The sequence below is a fragment of the Chiloscyllium plagiosum genome, unplaced genomic scaffold (genome assembly GCF_037043375.1).
Source record: "Chiloscyllium plagiosum isolate Xiang-an unplaced genomic scaffold, Cpla_swu_hap1 HiC_scaffold_7, whole genome shotgun sequence".
In the NCBI taxonomy this organism is placed as follows: domain Eukaryota; kingdom Metazoa; phylum Chordata; class Chondrichthyes; order Orectolobiformes; family Hemiscylliidae; genus Chiloscyllium; species Chiloscyllium plagiosum.
In genome coordinates, this window is record NW_028270145.1 from 96,809,023 (window position 1) to 96,826,321 (window position 17,299).

Below are 17,299 nucleotides of genomic sequence, written 5' to 3' on the forward strand. Positions count from 1 at the left end.
TCATCAGTGCTTGGGAGCCTCCTGCGAAGCGCTTCTTTGATGTTTCCTCCAGTGTTTATAGTGGTCTGTCCCTGCCGCTTCCGGTTGTCAGTTTCAGCTGTCCGCTGTAGTGGTTGGTATATTGGGTCCAGGTCGATGTGTTTGTTGATGGAGTTTGTGGATGAATGCCATGCCTCTAGGAATTCCCTGGCTGTTCTCTGTCTGGCTTGCCCTATGATGGTAGTGTTGTCCCAGTCGAATTCATGTTGCTTGTTGTCTGCGTGTGTGGCTACTAAGGATAGCTGGTCGTGTCGTTTCGTGGCTAGTTGATGTTCATGTATGCGGATTGTTAGCTGTCTTCCTGTTTGTCCTATATAGTGTTTAGTGCAGTCCTTGCATGGTATTTTGTACACTCACCAGAACGAAGGACCTGATACCCAACATGAGCAAGACGAATGTAGTGTACAAAATACCATGCAAGGACTGCACTAAACACTATATAGGACAAACAGGAAGACAGCTAACAATCCGCATACATGAACATCAACTAGCCACGAAACGACACGACCAGCTATCCTTAGTAGCCACACACGCAGACAACAAGCAACATGAATTCGACTGGGACAACACTACTATCAGAGGGCAAGCCAGACAGAGAACAGCCAGGGAATTCCATTGAGGCATGGCATTCATCCACAAACTCCATCAACAAACACATCGACCTGGACCCAATATACCAACCACTACAGCGGACAGCTGAAACTGACAACCGGAAGCGGCAGGGACAGACCACTATAAACACTGGAGAAAACATCAAAGAAGCGCTTCGCAGGAGGCTCCCAAGCACTGATGATGTTGCCTAGCCAGGGGACGAAACGTTTGCAACAAAAACTTCCAGCTCGGCGAACAGAACCACAACGTTATGTGCAATTCTGGGGAGAATGCTGTGAAACTTGAAAGGGTTCAGAAAAGATTTACAGAGATGTTGAAGGGTTTGAGCCATAGGGCGAGGCTGAATAGGCTGGGGCTGTTTTCCCTGGAGCCATGGAGGCTGACCTTATAGAGATTTATAAAATCATGCGGGGCATGGCTAGGGTAAATAAACAAGATCTTTCCCTGGGGGCAGGACAGTCCAGACCTAGAGGGCATAGGTTTAGGGTGAGAGGGGAAAGATTTAAAAGGATCCTGAGGGGCAACCTTTTCATGCAGAGGGTGGTGCGTGTATGGTATAAGCTGCCAGAGGAAGTGGTGGAGGTTGGTACAATTACAACATTTAAAAGGCATCTGGATGGGTATATGAATAGGAAGGATTTAGAGTGATATGGGCCAAGTACTGGCAAATGGGACTAGATTAATTTAGGATATCTGATTGGCATGGATAAGTTGGACCAAAGGGTATGTTTCCATGCTGTACATCTCTATGACTCTAGGCTTTAATTATAACTTTTCATAATTACGTAGAAGGCGAATAGCTGAAAACCTTTTCGCTGGTGAAGCAATCAAGTATATAAAAAGAAATCACATAGGATTTTACTTTTTCCCAAATGAGTCACAAGTAGACATATATTAATATAGAGATATGAGGAAAAACGATTAAGCATTTGGCCAACAAATTGTGTTTAAAGCAATGTCTTCATAAGGAGAACTTGGACAAGACGAACAAGGGAAGGGAGTACATGTTAGGACCCTGGAAAGCACTGAGGATCAGAGGGATCTTGTTGTGCATGTCCATCAGACCCTGAGGGTATCAGGATGGGTGGATCAAGTAGTTAAGGAGGCAAATGGTATTCTTGCCTTCATTAGCCGAGGAATAGAGTTTAAGAGCAGGGAGGTTATGCTGGAACTATTTAAAATATTGGTTAGACCATCGTTAGATTTGCAAGATGTTGCCTGGGCTGGAGATCTTCAGTTATGAAGAGAGAATGGAATAGATTGGGCAGTTTTCCTTTGAGGAGATTGAGAGGGGACATAATTGAAATATAGAAAATTATGAGGAGCATAGAGAATATAGTTTGGAAGAAACTCTTCCCCTTGATGGAGGGAACAATAAACAGTGGGGCATAGATTTAAGGTAAGGGTGGGAGGTTTGAAGGAGATTTGAGGAAAAATGATTTCATCCAGAGGTTGGTGAGAATCTGGAACTGACTGCCTGTAAGGGTGGTACAGAAAGAAAACCTTTTAAAGGAGCCTTCAATGTGCACTTGCAAGGCTATGGGCAAAGTGCTGGAAAATGGGATTAGAATGGTTAGGTCATTTTTTTTATTGGCAATGAATGCAATGAACCAATTGGGCCATTTTTGTGTTGTAAATCTCTGATTCTATCTGAACAACAGGATTGTTGCCAATGATAGGGCAAATGAAATAGTGGATGAGTAAGAGTTAGTGGAACACAGAACTCTTGGAGGGTTCTAGGACTGAAATACATCAGAGGTCAAGATTATTATTGACCTGGTTAGGAAGTCGATTGTGTGGCATGAGGCGAAGAGGAAGAACATTTGGAGGTACAGTAACTGGCAGAATAGGCTATTCTGCATTTATATCTCAGCTTTTCATTAGGTTTACTAATTACTTAGATTAAGCATTATATGCAGGTTAAACGAGTGGAGAAATTTGTGAAAAATGGATTTCAATTAAACTAACTGTGAGCTAACTTTGGGCTTAACCACAATGAGCAGAGTACTTTCTGAATGATAAAAAAGGGTGAAAGGGGATTAAGGATGAGAATTTTAAAATTGTGATGTTGGTGGACTGGGAATACCTGTACAGTAGTTTCCCTACAGTATGGAAACAGGACCTTCGGCCCAACCAGTCCACACCGACCCTCCGAAGAGTAACCTACCCAGACCCATTTCCCTCTGACTAATGCACCCAACACTATGAGCAATTTAGCATGGCCAATCTACCTGACCTGCACATCTTTGGAATGGGAGGAAACCGGAGCACCCGGAGGAAACCAACACAGACATGGGGAGAATGTGCAAACTCCACACAGATAGTCCCCGAGGCTGGAATTGAACCTGGTCCTTGGCACTGTGAGGCAGCAGTGCTAACCACTGAGCCACCATGCCGCCCCCAAATATGTGGTGCAGTGGTCAATGTGGTAATGGTTGAATGAGACTTGGTACAGGTTAGAATCAGGGCATAAGAATGATGAAAGTTTATGGAAGATGAGAGAGTGAGCATGAGAATCTTGCAATAAAAATGGAAAATGCTAGAGAAACTCGAAAGGCCTGGCAGCATTTGTAGAGGAGAAACAAAAAACATTTCAGGTCCACTGACCCTTCTTCACCAACTATTGGAAAAGTTGAGTGCAGAGGTTACAAATGCACAAATCAAGATTTGAACAACTGGTGAATGGAATATGGGAACAGGAAACAACCATGTAGCACAGTGTTTCCCAAACCATTTCCCACAAGACCCCATTTAACTTGAGGGTTGCCGAGACCCTGGACATGTGAAAGCAAGGAGAAGTGAGGAGAAGATGCCTGGGAGAGCTGGGGTTTTTGGAGGGAGAGAGCTGGTGGAAATGGATACCAAGGGTAAGGGGGAAAATAGAAGCCTGAGGTGCCTGGAGTGGCAGTAGCCTGGAAGAGTGGTGGGGATGGAAGTAAGGAAGGGAAGACATCTGTGAGAGTTGAATAAAGGAAAGCTCCTTCCTCCACAGTGTTTTTACAAAAACCTCCCTATTTGGTTTTTTTGGACTAAATTCAAGCCACATCCCTTATTAGACACTCTGACTATGCCCAAGAATACAGTAATATAGTGTCAAACAGACTTTAAGTGCAGATAACTAACTACAATTTAATTTTGATGTAGCTATTGCTAACTATTCCAATCTTATGACTCCAGTTTTAAACATTTCCCAGGTGTTTCCGATCAATTCTGCAATTGCTTTTGATGGAATTGGGCTGAAGCCTGGAAATCTGACACAGGAGATCATGGGACTTTATGCATTAAGTTTCATTCGGTGCAACCTTGCTTTACAGTAAGCTTTTAAGTTGGTTTTAGAAAGATTATGTAAGGAACAGGCCCTGCAAAACCTACAAAATGAAGTATGTCCCTATGGCAAATTAATAATGTGAGTTTCTATTGCTTGTACTCAAGATTCAAGGATGTTCCAAAAAAGCCCAAGTTATGTTTTTGTGTGCAAGGGCACTAACAGGTACAGTTGAAAGTAATCAATGACATCTTAAAAACTGAATAAGGAACTGCTTACTGTCCTTTCAGCCTAATTTGAGGCACAATTTGCCCCAGAATACCAAATTATTCCTAAAGTAGATTATGCAGACCATTAAATATGGACATGCATTGGATTTTGTGATTCACCTTGTGTTTATTTTAATGCAGTGCTTGGAGATATTGGAACTTTAGCGTCCTTATGGAATTTTAACGTGAGCAAGTGTAAAATATTGAATATCTTAGACATTTAGCAATCACTCCCCAGGAGTAGGTGGAACTGCTTGGCCAATTGCAGAGGACAACATTTGTGGACTTCAAAACACCAATATTTGGAGACTAAGTTAACCGCAGTGACTGAGCAAGGCCAATTAATCAGTTATTTTCTGTAGTTCCGCTGCTGTGGCCCAAGATCAATATAGCTGTCTGGCGGTCCCATGGACCCAGTGGCTGACAATCAGAAATTCTCCCAATGTGGATCTTTGCAGCTGGAGCGTATGACACATACCAGACCTTCCATTCAGAATAAACACTCAACTTCATCGCCAAGAACACCATCTTGCATCAGTCTTATGTTGACAACTTTGCCAGTTTCATTATTTAAAAACTTCATCTTCCTGTATTCCGACACCAGCTTTTTTCCATTAAAGTTGCAATCGTCTTACCAATCGACTGTTCTCTCATTAGAGATGTGTGTGAGAAAGAGGTGTGAGAGAATTAGAGGGGTGGGGGGGGGGGGTGTGTGTGGAGGAGAGAGAGAGAGAGAAAGGGAGAGAGTATGACAGCGACAGTTTGAGAGCACGTAAGAGAAAAAAAAGCGAGAAGCAAGTTCATGAAGGGAAGGAGGCCCAGAATAGCAGGAGAGTTATGAACAAACTCCAAGCAATCAGGGCAAAGGAGACATCTTCAGGTGCATGTAAGCTGGTTGGAAGATAACTCCAGAAGCAAAAGGCCTTTGGATTATGAGAGATGGACATACTACAATGCGCTGAAGAAATGAGATTAGGGAGCCCAAATTAAGTAATAGTGAGCTAAGTTAGCAGCCTGTTTTAAGGGTTTCATAGAGAGATCTGCTTTAGTGTAAAAATAGAGCTGACTTCACTGAAGTTTGAATGTTTGTAATTAGATTACTGAGATAAAATGGATGAATTTTTCTTTCTGTATGTAACACAATCATTGCTTTTGTGATTGTCTAGTGTAATATCACTCATGTTTCTCTTTGATGACATAAATTTTGATGATCTTTTCTTAAAAGTATATTGGGAGCCTCTTGTGAAACTGTTCCAAGACTTAATGCCACTGTAATCAAAATGAAAACAAAAAACATGGCTTATTAAGCCAGGAGTTCACTCTGCAACCTGACTAGTCCAACTATTGCCATCAGTTTGGCTTGTAAAATTGGCTTGGCCCTCTATAGTGTGATGTGGTCAAATCTAGAAGAATGTCACGGCTTTAGAGAAGACAGATATGTGGGGTGAGGGACTTTGGTTTTTTGGAATGACTGGAAAAAACTGGGTTTGTCCTCCTTTGAGCAGTGAAAATTAAGGGGTGGTTTGATAAGTGAATTCATTTGACTTATTATGGTCTCATGGAGAAAGTGAAGACTGCGGATGCTGGAGATCAGAGCTGAAAATGTGTTGCTGGAAAAGCGCAGCAGGTCAGGCAGCATTAAAGGAGCAGGAGAATCGATGTTTCGGGCATGAGCCCTTCTTCAGGCTCATGCCCGAAATGTCGATTCTCCTGCTCCTTGGATGCTGCCTGACCTGCTGTGCTTTTCCAGCAACACATTTTCAGCTATGGTCTCATGTACCTAGGTACAGTGAAAAGCTTTCTTTTGCGAGCAGTATGGCAGATTATAGCAAACAAGGACACATAAATCATAGGATGCTTAGACAGAGAAAAATGTGGAACAGTTATAAGAAATGGTCGAATAAGATGTGCTGTAGGGAGCTCGCAAAGAGTCGCCCAGTGTCGGTGCCATCTTGAATAATACTGTTTACAAAAGGAAACTTTTGGATAGAATAAAACAAGAGAAACTGTTTGCAGTAACAGAGGACACAGATTTAAATTAATAATTAAATAACAAAAGGGCCAAGGCCGACATAAAGGAATATATTTTTACTTGAGAAAGTGAGGACTGCAGATTCTGGAGATCAGAGCTGAAAATGTGTTGCTGGAAAAGCGCAGCAGGTCAGGCAACATCCAAGGAGCAGGAGAATCGACGTTTTGGGCATGAGCCCTTCTTCAGGAAACATCGATTCTCCTGCTCCTTGGATGCTGCCTGACCTGCTGCGCTTTTCCAGCAACACATTTTCAGCAATATATTTTTACACGGTGGGTTTTGCAATGTGCAATCTGAAAAGTTGGAGGAAGCACTTTTAATGGTTGAACTTCAAATGATAAATGGATAAACACCTGAAGGGAAAGGATAGTAGGGGAGATTAATTGGATGGCTCCACCAGCAGACAATGGGCCAAATGACCTCAATCTGTGCTATATTTTTCCATGCATTGTTGAGGGCATTGACCTTGGTGGAGGTGCCAAACTGAGCTCCTATTGACTGAAAAGAAAAATGGCTCACTTCAAATTGAGTAACCATTAGTCAATACTGACAAACTGCATTTGGACACTTGGTAACCCAGTTGAAATAAGATGGACACTCTCACTAAATTACTCTTTCAAGTATGAAATAAGTGTGCCTAATGTTTGTGGTGAAATATGTCCTTCTTAGACTGTGATTTAAAATCTGAAAAGTGATGTACATTCAACATTGCTTTTTATTAAAGAAAAGTTTGTTATTGTACAAAAAATGTATATACATTTAGATCACTAGATCTATTTTGTGTGCTGAGAGGAATTGGTTACAGGAAATGTCCAGGCTACAAGTTGATCAAAAATAGTCAGCTTGGTGCTCTTATTCAAAACACAATTTTAAACATGTTGTATATTTACAGACTGGAATGGTTGTACAATGTTTAAAATTTCTTTACATGAGATGCTTTATGCACTAAGAATGCACAACAAAGAACACATTTTAGCTTATATATATTGAAAAGATGCTTTGCATATTTTCACAATAATTCTCACACATATTGAAACTATTTTCATTAAACACTGTATGTTAACTAGCACAGTACCAATAGCATTGCCATATTACAAGCATATTGCTGGAAACTGTTTCCAAAATGTCATAAACCGAGGAGGCTGAGAGGTGACTCAATAGATGTTTACATAATTATGAAGGATATAGATAGGGCAGGTAGTCAGAGACTTTTTCCCAGGGTGAAAGGTCAACTGCAAAAGGGCACAGGTTCAAGGTGAGAGTGGGAAGGTTTAGGGAAGAAATGCAGGTTCAAGGTGAGAGTGGGAAGAAGTGCAGGCAAAGTTTTTCACTCAGAGGGTAGTAGGTACCTGGAATGCACTGCTAGTGGAGATGGTGGACACAGGCACATTAGTACCGTTTAAGGCGTGTCTTGATAGACATATTAACGGGAAGTGAACAGAGGGATAGAAACTGTGTATGGGCAATAAGTAGCAAGTCTAAGTAAAGGTGGCGCAGTGGTTAATACTCATACCTCAGCGTGCTGAGGACTCGAGTTCAATCGCATTCTTGTGTGGAGTTTGCACATTCTCCCTGTGTTTACTTGGATTTCCTCTTGGTGCTCTGGTTTTCTCCCACAGTACAAAAGTGTGCAGATTAGGTGGATCAGCCATGCTAAATTGCCCATAGTATCTAGGAATTTGCAGGCTAGGTGGATTAGCCATGGGAAATGTAGGATAAGGTATGGGTAGAATGCTCTTTAGAGGGTCAGTATGGACTTGATGGGCTGAATAGTCTGCTTTCACACTGCAGGGATTCTATGATAAGGAATGGGCACAGGCTTGGTGGGCCGAAGGGCCTGTTTGTGTGCTGTATTGTGTTGTATATTGACAACGCCTTCACTATTTGAAAATAACAAATTATAGTAAGGCACTTCTTGATGCTACAACATGGGCTTTCCTAGCTTTTTGGTGCCGTATATTTTACGGAAAAGCCTTATCATTTACAATGTCCACAAACTATACAGTCTGTATTGTCATGAGGTTTCATAATGATAGTTTGCCAGATGTGGAATAATTAAGAGCTAAACTCAGGAAAGGAAGCAGTGTACAGTATGGCTTTGATGGTAATTGTTCGTGGACTTTTTGTTCTTTCACCTCAGCCAAACTAAAACACTTTTCAGTGACAATGAATCAACTAATATACACTGGGGAGTTCACATTAATGAAATACAAAAAAGCACACATCTACTATTTATAAGGAAGAAATGGGCAATGTTTGGCTTGTACCTTTGCCTGTTTGGTCTAGTATACAGTATCAGTGCTTTGTAACAAAAAGAAACAGGATTCCCATTTCAAATAACACACCTCCTGATGTAACATGTCAATCCACCAGCTATTTCTTCAAAACACAGCAAGAAATCCCTATTCACAAATATATAAGCCTTTGCAAAATGTTCTGATTCTCTTTCTTCAGAATAAAGGTTTCTTTTTATACATTAAAATACAAAGTTTATTTTTAAAAATTGCTCTTTAGGAATGTTAATATTTCGAGACAATCTGTTTTTAAGCATCATATTTTGAAGTTACTGGAATCTGAAGTTGAAATTGCTCTTCACTACTCTTGAGGGTTTAAGACATCATATTAAGAAATTTATTTTCCTCAGCCAAGGTAGTTAACATAGAGCTCATGTCTCCAATTGCCATATTAGTCAACCCGGCTGGAATGGGCTGCAGAGTCAGAGAATTCCGAGGAGTTGTGAGGCGTGAGGAATTTTGAGAGAGGTTCTGCAGAAGGCTGGGGCTCAATGTGCCTGACATCAAGCTAGAATGGTCACCATCATCCATGATAGCATCAAAATCTATCTGTGCTTGGTCTAGAGTGTGGGAGTTTACTGTACTTGATACCTGGTTGGTGCCTGGTGAGGCCATTGCCGCAGCTTTGACACCTTGCATACGCTGTTGCTGCTGAATAGCACAGTCCATTTGGCCACTGAAGTTGCCATTTTGTTCATACATGTGGATCTGACCAGAATAAAACATCAAGTTGTTGCTTGAACCATCATTATTACACTGTTGCGATTGCATTGACAGTTGATTACCTGGCTGATTGTGGCTTACTTCGGGTTGACCGTGCCCGGGGCTCATGCCATTCATCTGGAGTGGGCTTTGCAGATAACTTTGATGCTGCATGTTTAAAGAATTCATTAGACTGTGGTGTCTCTCTAATGGATTTGAACCCTGGGGGGGATGGGGCTGCATCATTCCACGACTTAAGTTGTGCCCAGCAGAATTCATGATGTTTGACCCTGCTTGACTGAAGTTCTGCTGGTTTGGGCTGACTTGAGAATTAGTTTGACTTAACACTCCGTGGGCAGCAAAGGAGCTATGGCCTGGATTTCTGCCAGACTGGATATGGGGCCCAAAGTTCTGTTGGCTTGAAACATGCATGCCTTGCCCTGGTGCGTCTCTGGCACGGCACCCGTTCATCATCATTGGCACCTCGCTTGTGCCAGTCATTGGCTGATGTACCTGTGCCCGGACCTGCTGAGCCTGGGCGTAACTTTTGATTGCTGCATCTTTGCTCTGCATCATTGCCATCTGCTTAAAGTCTTGAGTACCTGTTGGCGCAGGTGAGCCCATCATGTTGCTTGCTGACATATTACTGCAAGCCGCCTGGCTGAGAGTCCTGCTGGCAATATTGGGACTAAGCATTTGGCTGGACTGATTAAAAGTCTGGTGCGGGCTGAGAGATGAATTAGCGTTCTGGCACAAGCTCATTGGCTGCTGCTGCTGCAGCATATAACTCACCCTTTGCCCGTTCACACCGACACCTCTTTGCATCACACCCTGCTGCGCCAGAGCCATCTCATTCTGGTTCATCGGGCCAGTCGGCTGAGCAGAGTTGAGGTTCTGGTACTGGTCAAACATTTGCTTCTGCTGAACTACTGCCAGGTTTGACCGGGCGAACTGCTGCTTGGACTGGTCAGGAATGACATCGACGGTACCTGAGCTTACTTCATTCCACTGAACTGGCATGCTGTTCTTCTTCAAGTTGGGTGATCCCTGGTAAGGTTGACTCCCTGGACTCATCTGGCACTGTGTCATCATAGAACTCGGCTGATTCATGTTACCATCGACCATTGCCATTCCACGGTGGGAGTACGGGTTTTGACTCTGCATGCTCATGTTTTCCTGGAAGCCCTGCATTTGTCCAGTGAAATTCAACGAACTGTTATCCTGGGTCAATCGATTTTCCTGAGAGTTGATATACTGCACCACATCATCAGGCAGCATTAGATCATCCTCCACACCTTGGGCATCGATCTCGCCGGCCACAGTCTCCATGACAACGTTCTCGCTGATGCTGGGCGGCCTAGGCGAGTAGGCACACCTGTGGAGGCTTCCGTCCGACCGAGCAGGGTTTTGAAGGCCATAGTGATGCCTGTCCATCGCCGGTGGCAACGGCAGTGGGTTCATGTTATTCATGCTGTTGAAGCGTTGGACCCTGGGGAGAGACAGAGGATCCATGGCCGTCCTCCTGACTGGGTCACTTGCCCGCCTGGTGGCATTGCCGATAACTTCATGGGGCCGGAGAGCTGCCGTGCCATAGCCGCGAGGAACGCCATCGCTGCATCGCCTTTGAGCGGCAGGAGGAGGGAAAGGAGCATACATGGAATTGGGGCCTTCTCCCAGAAGAGACATTTTCGCCTTCTGGCTCATGCGTTCCATGTTGGGCAGGGGTGTTGGGGGTGGTCCCCCAGTCGCCGCAGCGTATTTAGCCTTCAGCCTGTACTGCTCAGCCGGCGTCAGATTAAGCAGGCCACCACAGTAGCTGACCTCACTGGACCTCCGTGACAGATCCGTGGAGATGGGGTCGTAGGAGTCGGCGGAGCTGATGTTGTTCAGACGGCCACCAACGTGAGAGGCCTCGCTGGAGCGGCGGCTGGAAAAGTAAGGAGAAATGCCGGATGACCTTCGACTGACAGTGTAGGCTGAACTGATGGTGCTCGTTGCACTGTCACGACGCTCATTCAGTTGATTCAAAACAGTGATCTCACTGTTGGACAGCTCCGTTATTCTAGGGTTAGGCAACACAGCAGTGGAACCACCAGTACTTGAATTCTCCAGTGAAACTCCTAAAAACATTTTAAAAAGGCACACATTAATCTCTGCTTGATGAAGGTGAAACTACATGAGGGAAAAGGGAATTAGGTAGAATCCATACAGTATGGAAGCAGGCCATTCAACCTATCAAGTCCACATCAACCCGCCAAAGAACACCCCACCCAGACCCACTCCCCCTTAACCTTATCCCAGTAACTCTGCATTCCCCATGTCTAATCACTTAAACTACACATCCCTGGACCACTATGGGGCAATTTAGCATGGTCAATCTATCTAATCTGCACATCTTTGTACAGTGGGAGGAAAGCAGAGCAGCCAGAGGAAACCCACACAGACACGGGGAGAATGTGCAAACTCCACACAGACAGTAATACAGTCCTAGAGACGTACAGCATGGATCAGAGCCTTCGGTCCAACCCGTCCATGCTAACCAGATATCCCAACCCAAGCTAATCCCACCTGCCAGCACCCAGCCCATAGCCCTCTATACCCTTCCTATTCATATACCCATCCAAATGCCTTTTAAATGTTGCAATTGTAGTCACCCAAGGTTGGAATCAAACTCAGGTCTCTGGTGCTGTGAGGCATCCCACCTTTAATGTTGATGACGTAGTGAAGGAGGAGGTTCATGTGCAGAATAAAGATTGAAACAGAGCAGTTGGGTCAAATCGACTGCTTTTTTTTGAGTGTCTAAGTTCCATGTATATTTAATGTCTATTTCCATTTATACTTTCCAAACTGTTTTACTCTCTAGACAGGACTGAAAAAAAGTAACTTACCATTCATGGGAATGAGAGGCAGCTTGGTGTTCTTGACTGGTGGCACTGGGTTTGCCCATGAAGGAATGTCTCTAACCTGCTTCAATTTTTCTTTCTTTAGTTGCTCAAGTCTTTGGGGTGCTGTCATGTTCTTTCTCAAATGAAGGCTGATTGCTGAAGTTCCAGATGAAACAGTGGAGTCCACAATTGGGGAATCATCTAAGGCAGTCAAATCTCCCAGGCTACCTCCACTGTTGATGTTCATTTCTACTCCACTGTCATTGTTGTTGGTGCTGCCAAGTGGCGATGGTTCACTGCTGCATGAAGATTGGCCACCAGGGCTGGACTGATACATCTGAGGTGAAACAGAATAGATTCTTTCAGAGGTTCAACAACAGAAACATTTGCATTCTAGCCTTAACATTTACTTATATGCAAAAACTTATTTTAATTTCTTTCCCTTTCTGTTTCTGAGGTGATTCTAAGCAATGATTTACCCTGAACTAACCTTCTCATTGGGCATTTTACATTTTGTGAACTTTCACAGCGGCTGCTATCTTTGCTTCTCAAATTCTGAAGGCACTGGGTCTGTAGCTACAGATCCCATGTCCTCTTGCAGTTCAAGTCACCGTACCACGATGAACAGCAAGTATCCTGGCTGCTTTCCCTCTTTGCCAAGCAAAGAGAACTCCTATTCCTGTTTGAAGATTTAAAAACTACTCTCAGCTAACTTGATACATAATGAGAACTAAAAGAGACACCTTGCTGGATCACGTGGCTCAGAGTGAGCCATCGGTATAGTACAGTACAACCTCGATTATCCGAATGAGACTGTCAGGGAGTGTTTTTTGTTTGGATAATTGATTGGATAATCGATCTCATCGTAAACAAGCGGTAATTTATGAGTACCGGTATTCCGAACATTTCTCGGTTATCTGGCAATGCACCATAATGAAATGCTGATCATGGAATGCTGAAATGCCTAATGCCATTTTTACGGGACGTTGAGATCTTGTTTGGATAATCCGAAGTTTGGATAATTGATGTTCGGATAATCGAGGTTGTACTGCATATGCTTTTTGAGAGACCAGATCCTTAATCTCAAGCCCATGAAAGCCTTTAGACCAGAGTTTGTGGTCCACAGTGGCAGCAATGACACGGATGGGAAGAGGGACTTAGGGAGCTAGGCAAAAGATTGAAAATCATTCATTCTCAGGCAGTCATCTCAGGATTGCTCGTGTGCTAGTGAATTTAGAAACAGGAAGATTGAGTGGATGAACATGTGGCTGGAAAAATGGGGCAAGAGGGAGATTATTTGATTTCTCGGACAGGTTCTGGGGCAGGTTGGGCCTGTACAAGGAGGATGTGTTACACCTCAGTAGGACCGGGACGAATATCCTGGCTGGGAAATTTGCTGGTGCTGTTCGAGAAGGTTTAGACGAGCTAAGTCGGATGGAAGCTTCAGAGGAAATACAGGTGGAACATAAAGAAAGCTGATCATGGAAGGTAGAAAATGGAAAGCAGCAAAGACAAATTCTAGAATCAACCAGAGTCAAAATACAGGACTGTTAAAAAAGGCAGATAAAAAGTACTCTGAATGCCTGCAGCATTGATGGCATTTGCACAAGTAAAAGCATTTGATTTAATTAGCATTATGAAGCGTGGCTACAAGCTGACCAAGGGGGCTGAATACTAAACAACATTTGACATTTAGGAGGGATCCGCAAAAAGAAAAAGGAGGTGGGGCTGTGCTGATAATAAGTGATGAAGGAAGTCTGAATAAAAAGTGGAATTAGTTTGGGTAGAGCTAGGAAGCAGCATGGGGGCAGCAAAAATTGGTGAGAGATTTATAGATGACTAAACAGCAGTGGTAATGTCAGGCACAGTATAAAATCAGGAAATTAGAGTATTGTGTTCAATTCTGGTCACCACATTACAGGAATGATGTGGAGGATTTGGAGAGAGTGCAGAAAGGTTTACCAGGATGCTGCCTGGATTAGAGGATATAAGCTATAAGGAGAGGCTAGAAAAACTTGGGCTGTTTTCTCTGGAGCAGTAGAGGCTGAGGGGAGACTTGATAGAAGTCCACAAAATTATGAAATGTATAGATAGGGTTGACAATCAGAACCTTCTTCCCAGAGTTGAAATGTCTAATACCAGTGGGCATACATTTAAGGTGAGAGGAGAAAGTTCAAAGGAGATGTGAGGGGCAAATTGTTTAAACAGAGAGTGTAAGGAGTCTGGAACATGCTGCCAAAGGGTGGTGGAGGCAAATATGATAGGGGTGTTCATGGGGGCTTTAAATAAGCACAAAAATATGCAACAAATGGAGGGGTTTTAACTAAGGTCAGGCAGAAGGAATTAGTTTAATTGGCACCATGTCTGGCATAACATTGTGGGCCGAAGGGCCCGTTCCTGTGCTGTACAATTCTATGTTCTAGAGTTGCACTTAGCAAGAAGACTGCAGTCATTATCGATGTCTTCAATCTACGTAAAGACTGGGTAAATCTAATGAACATGCTGCTGTGAAGGAAGAGTTCCTGGAATGTGTTCAAGATAATATTTAGGAGTAACCGTAGCAGGAGACAGTTTAGAAACCCACTTCGGCATAGGGTGCTTTAGATATAATATGCAGTGAGAAAGGGCTTACAAATAATCATGTTGTAAAACAACTTTTGCAGAATAGTGACATTGTACAATAGAATGTTCCATAACCTTTAAAAAAGATGTAGTTCAATCTGAAGCAAGGGGCTTAAGTTTAAACAAGGGCAACTATAAAGATGTGAGGATGAAGTCGTGGATTGGAAAATACGTTATAAAGTTTAATGGTAGATAGGGAATGGTTAGCATTTAAAGAATAATGCCTGGTTTTCAAAAAAAACATTCCTTTAATGCAAAAATACCAAACAGGAAAAGTGAGAAAGCCATAGCTAACAAAGGAAGTCAAAGGTGGCATTAGGTCAAAGTAAGACACTAGTAAAGTTGCCAAAATAAATTGTGAGCTTGAAGGCTGAGAAATTGGTAAAGAAATATAGATTAGAAAATGAATGTAAATTAGCAAGGAACTAATCAAGTAGTATTGGAGAAATGAATGGGACTGAACATTTACAATACCTACCACTCGTTGATCTTCACTTTTCAGAGCTAAAAGAGATGGCTACAGAGATAGTGAATGATTTGGTGATCAGCTTTCAAAATTATGTTCATTCTGCAATGGTGCCTTATAAATGTAGTAGCTGCTAGTGTAACCCCATTGTTTAAGAAGGGATGGAGCGAGAAAACAGGAAGCTATGCAATTGTTAGCCTGATATTAATAGTATGGAATTACTATGATCATTATAAGGGATATATTTATTCAATATCTCAAAAACAATTGTATGGTCAGATTTTTGAAGGGGAAATCAGGCTTGACAAACATGGAAGATTTTTTGAGAATATTATGACCAGACTTAGTAAGTGGAGTCAGTGGATGTGGTGTATTTGGATGTACAGAAAGTGTCTGATTAAGTTCCACACAGGAAGTTAATAAACTAGAGAAAAGTGCATGATATGGGGTTAGAGTACTGGGGTAATTTACGAGCATGAATTGAGCACTGATCAACATTCAGAAAGCAGACAATATAAATGGGTAATTCACAGATTTACACACTGTCCCCAGTGGAGTTACATAAGGATCAGTGCTTAGGACGTAGTTGTTCACAATGTATATAGCGATTTAAATGTGGGGCCCAATTATAATATTTCCAAATTTGCTGATAATATAAAACTTGCTGAGAATATGAATTGCGAGAATGATGCTTGGAGTCTTCAAGGAGATTTATATCAAGGTTGAGTAAGTGGGCAAGAGAATGGCTGATGGAATACAATGTGGGTAGGTATGAGGTCCACTTTGGTCAGAGGAACAATGATGCTGAGTACAGGTATTTCTTAAATGGTGAGAGATTAGAAAGTGCTGACGTTGGAAGGGAGCTGGATATCATTATCCACAAGTCAGTGAAAGTGAGCATGCAGTTGCAAACAATGTGAAAGGCAAATAGTATGTTTGTTTTTATTGGGCAAGGATTATTCTACAAGAGCAAAGAAGTCTTGTCTCAACTGCTATAGAAGAGTGGAGTTACCACAACTGAAATGTGTGCGCCAGTCTGTTACCCTCGCTCCGTACTTGCCACAGAGTGAGTGCAGGGAGGTAAGGATAGCAGGTTCTTTTTTAATTCATTCACTGGATGTGGGTGTCGCTGGCTACTCCAGAATTTATTGTCCATCCCTAATTGCTCTAGAGGGCAGTTAAGAGTCAACCACATTGCTGTGGCTCTGGAGTCACACACTGGCTGGACCAAGTAAGGCAGTTTCCTTCCATAAAGGGCCTTAGTGAACGAGATGAGTTTTTTTAACAATCAACAATGGGTTTTTTCAACAAAACTATTAATGGTCATCTTTAGATTCTTAATTCCAGATTTTTATTGGATTCAAATAGTACCATCTACCATGGCAGGATTTAATCCTTGGTCCACAGAACATTCCCTGGGTCTATAGATTAACAGCTGAAACTTTATTGCTGGAACAGCACAGCAGGTCAGGCAGCATCTAGGGAACAGAAGATTCGACGTTTCGGGCACATGCCCTTCTTCTGTTCCCTAGATGCTGCCTGACCTGCTGTGCTGTTCCAGCAATAAAGTTTCAGCTTTGATCTCCAGCGTCTGCAGACCTCACTTTCTCCTCTATAGATTAACAAGCTAGTGATAACACCAGCAGGCCATCACCTCCCCATTTCCTTCCCTAAAGGGCATTCGTGGACTAGATGAGTTTTTAATGACAATCATAGTAGCTGTATGATTCTCATTAACCTAGCTTTTTCCCCTAACATTTCAGATTTTATTTTTTATTGAATTGAAATTCCATCATCTGCCAACATGAGATTCTAATTAAAACTCTCACCAATGAATTACAGCTCAAACACATTACCACTATGTCACTACCTCCTGTTGACAGATGTCAATGATAATGGATGGCAGTGGAAATGCCACATGGCGAACCATGAAAATAGTCACTGGGAAGGGAACTGAAGAAAAACTGAATCAACACTGAAATGCAACTCCAAAACGAACTCGAACTCTGACGTGGAGGTGCTGGTGCTTTGGCTGGGGTCACCTGATGAAGAAGCAGAGTTCCAAAAGCTTATGATTTCAAATCAACCTGCTGGACTATAACCTGGAGTTGTG

General features: G+C 42.7%; 1 protein-coding gene across 6 annotated transcripts in view; it reads right to left on the bottom strand.

Annotated features, from left to right (window-relative positions):
• Positions 1-6,920: 6,920 nt before the first annotated feature.
• gli2a (GLI family zinc finger 2a) overlaps positions 6,921-17,299 on the bottom strand; it is a 405,451-nt gene continuing 395,072 nt past the window's right edge. For all 6 annotated transcript variants that reach the window (XM_043694210.2, XM_043694206.2, XM_087989319.1 and 3 more), the window contains 2 exons: positions 12,102-12,435; positions 6,921-11,333 (listed from right to left, as the gene is read on the bottom strand). In XM_043694210.2, coding sequence (XP_043550145.1) covers positions 8,827-11,333; positions 12,102-12,435 — 2,841 coding nt within the window. In that variant the 3' untranslated portion in view covers positions 6,921-8,826. The remainder of the gene's footprint in view (positions 11,334-12,101; positions 12,436-17,299) is intronic.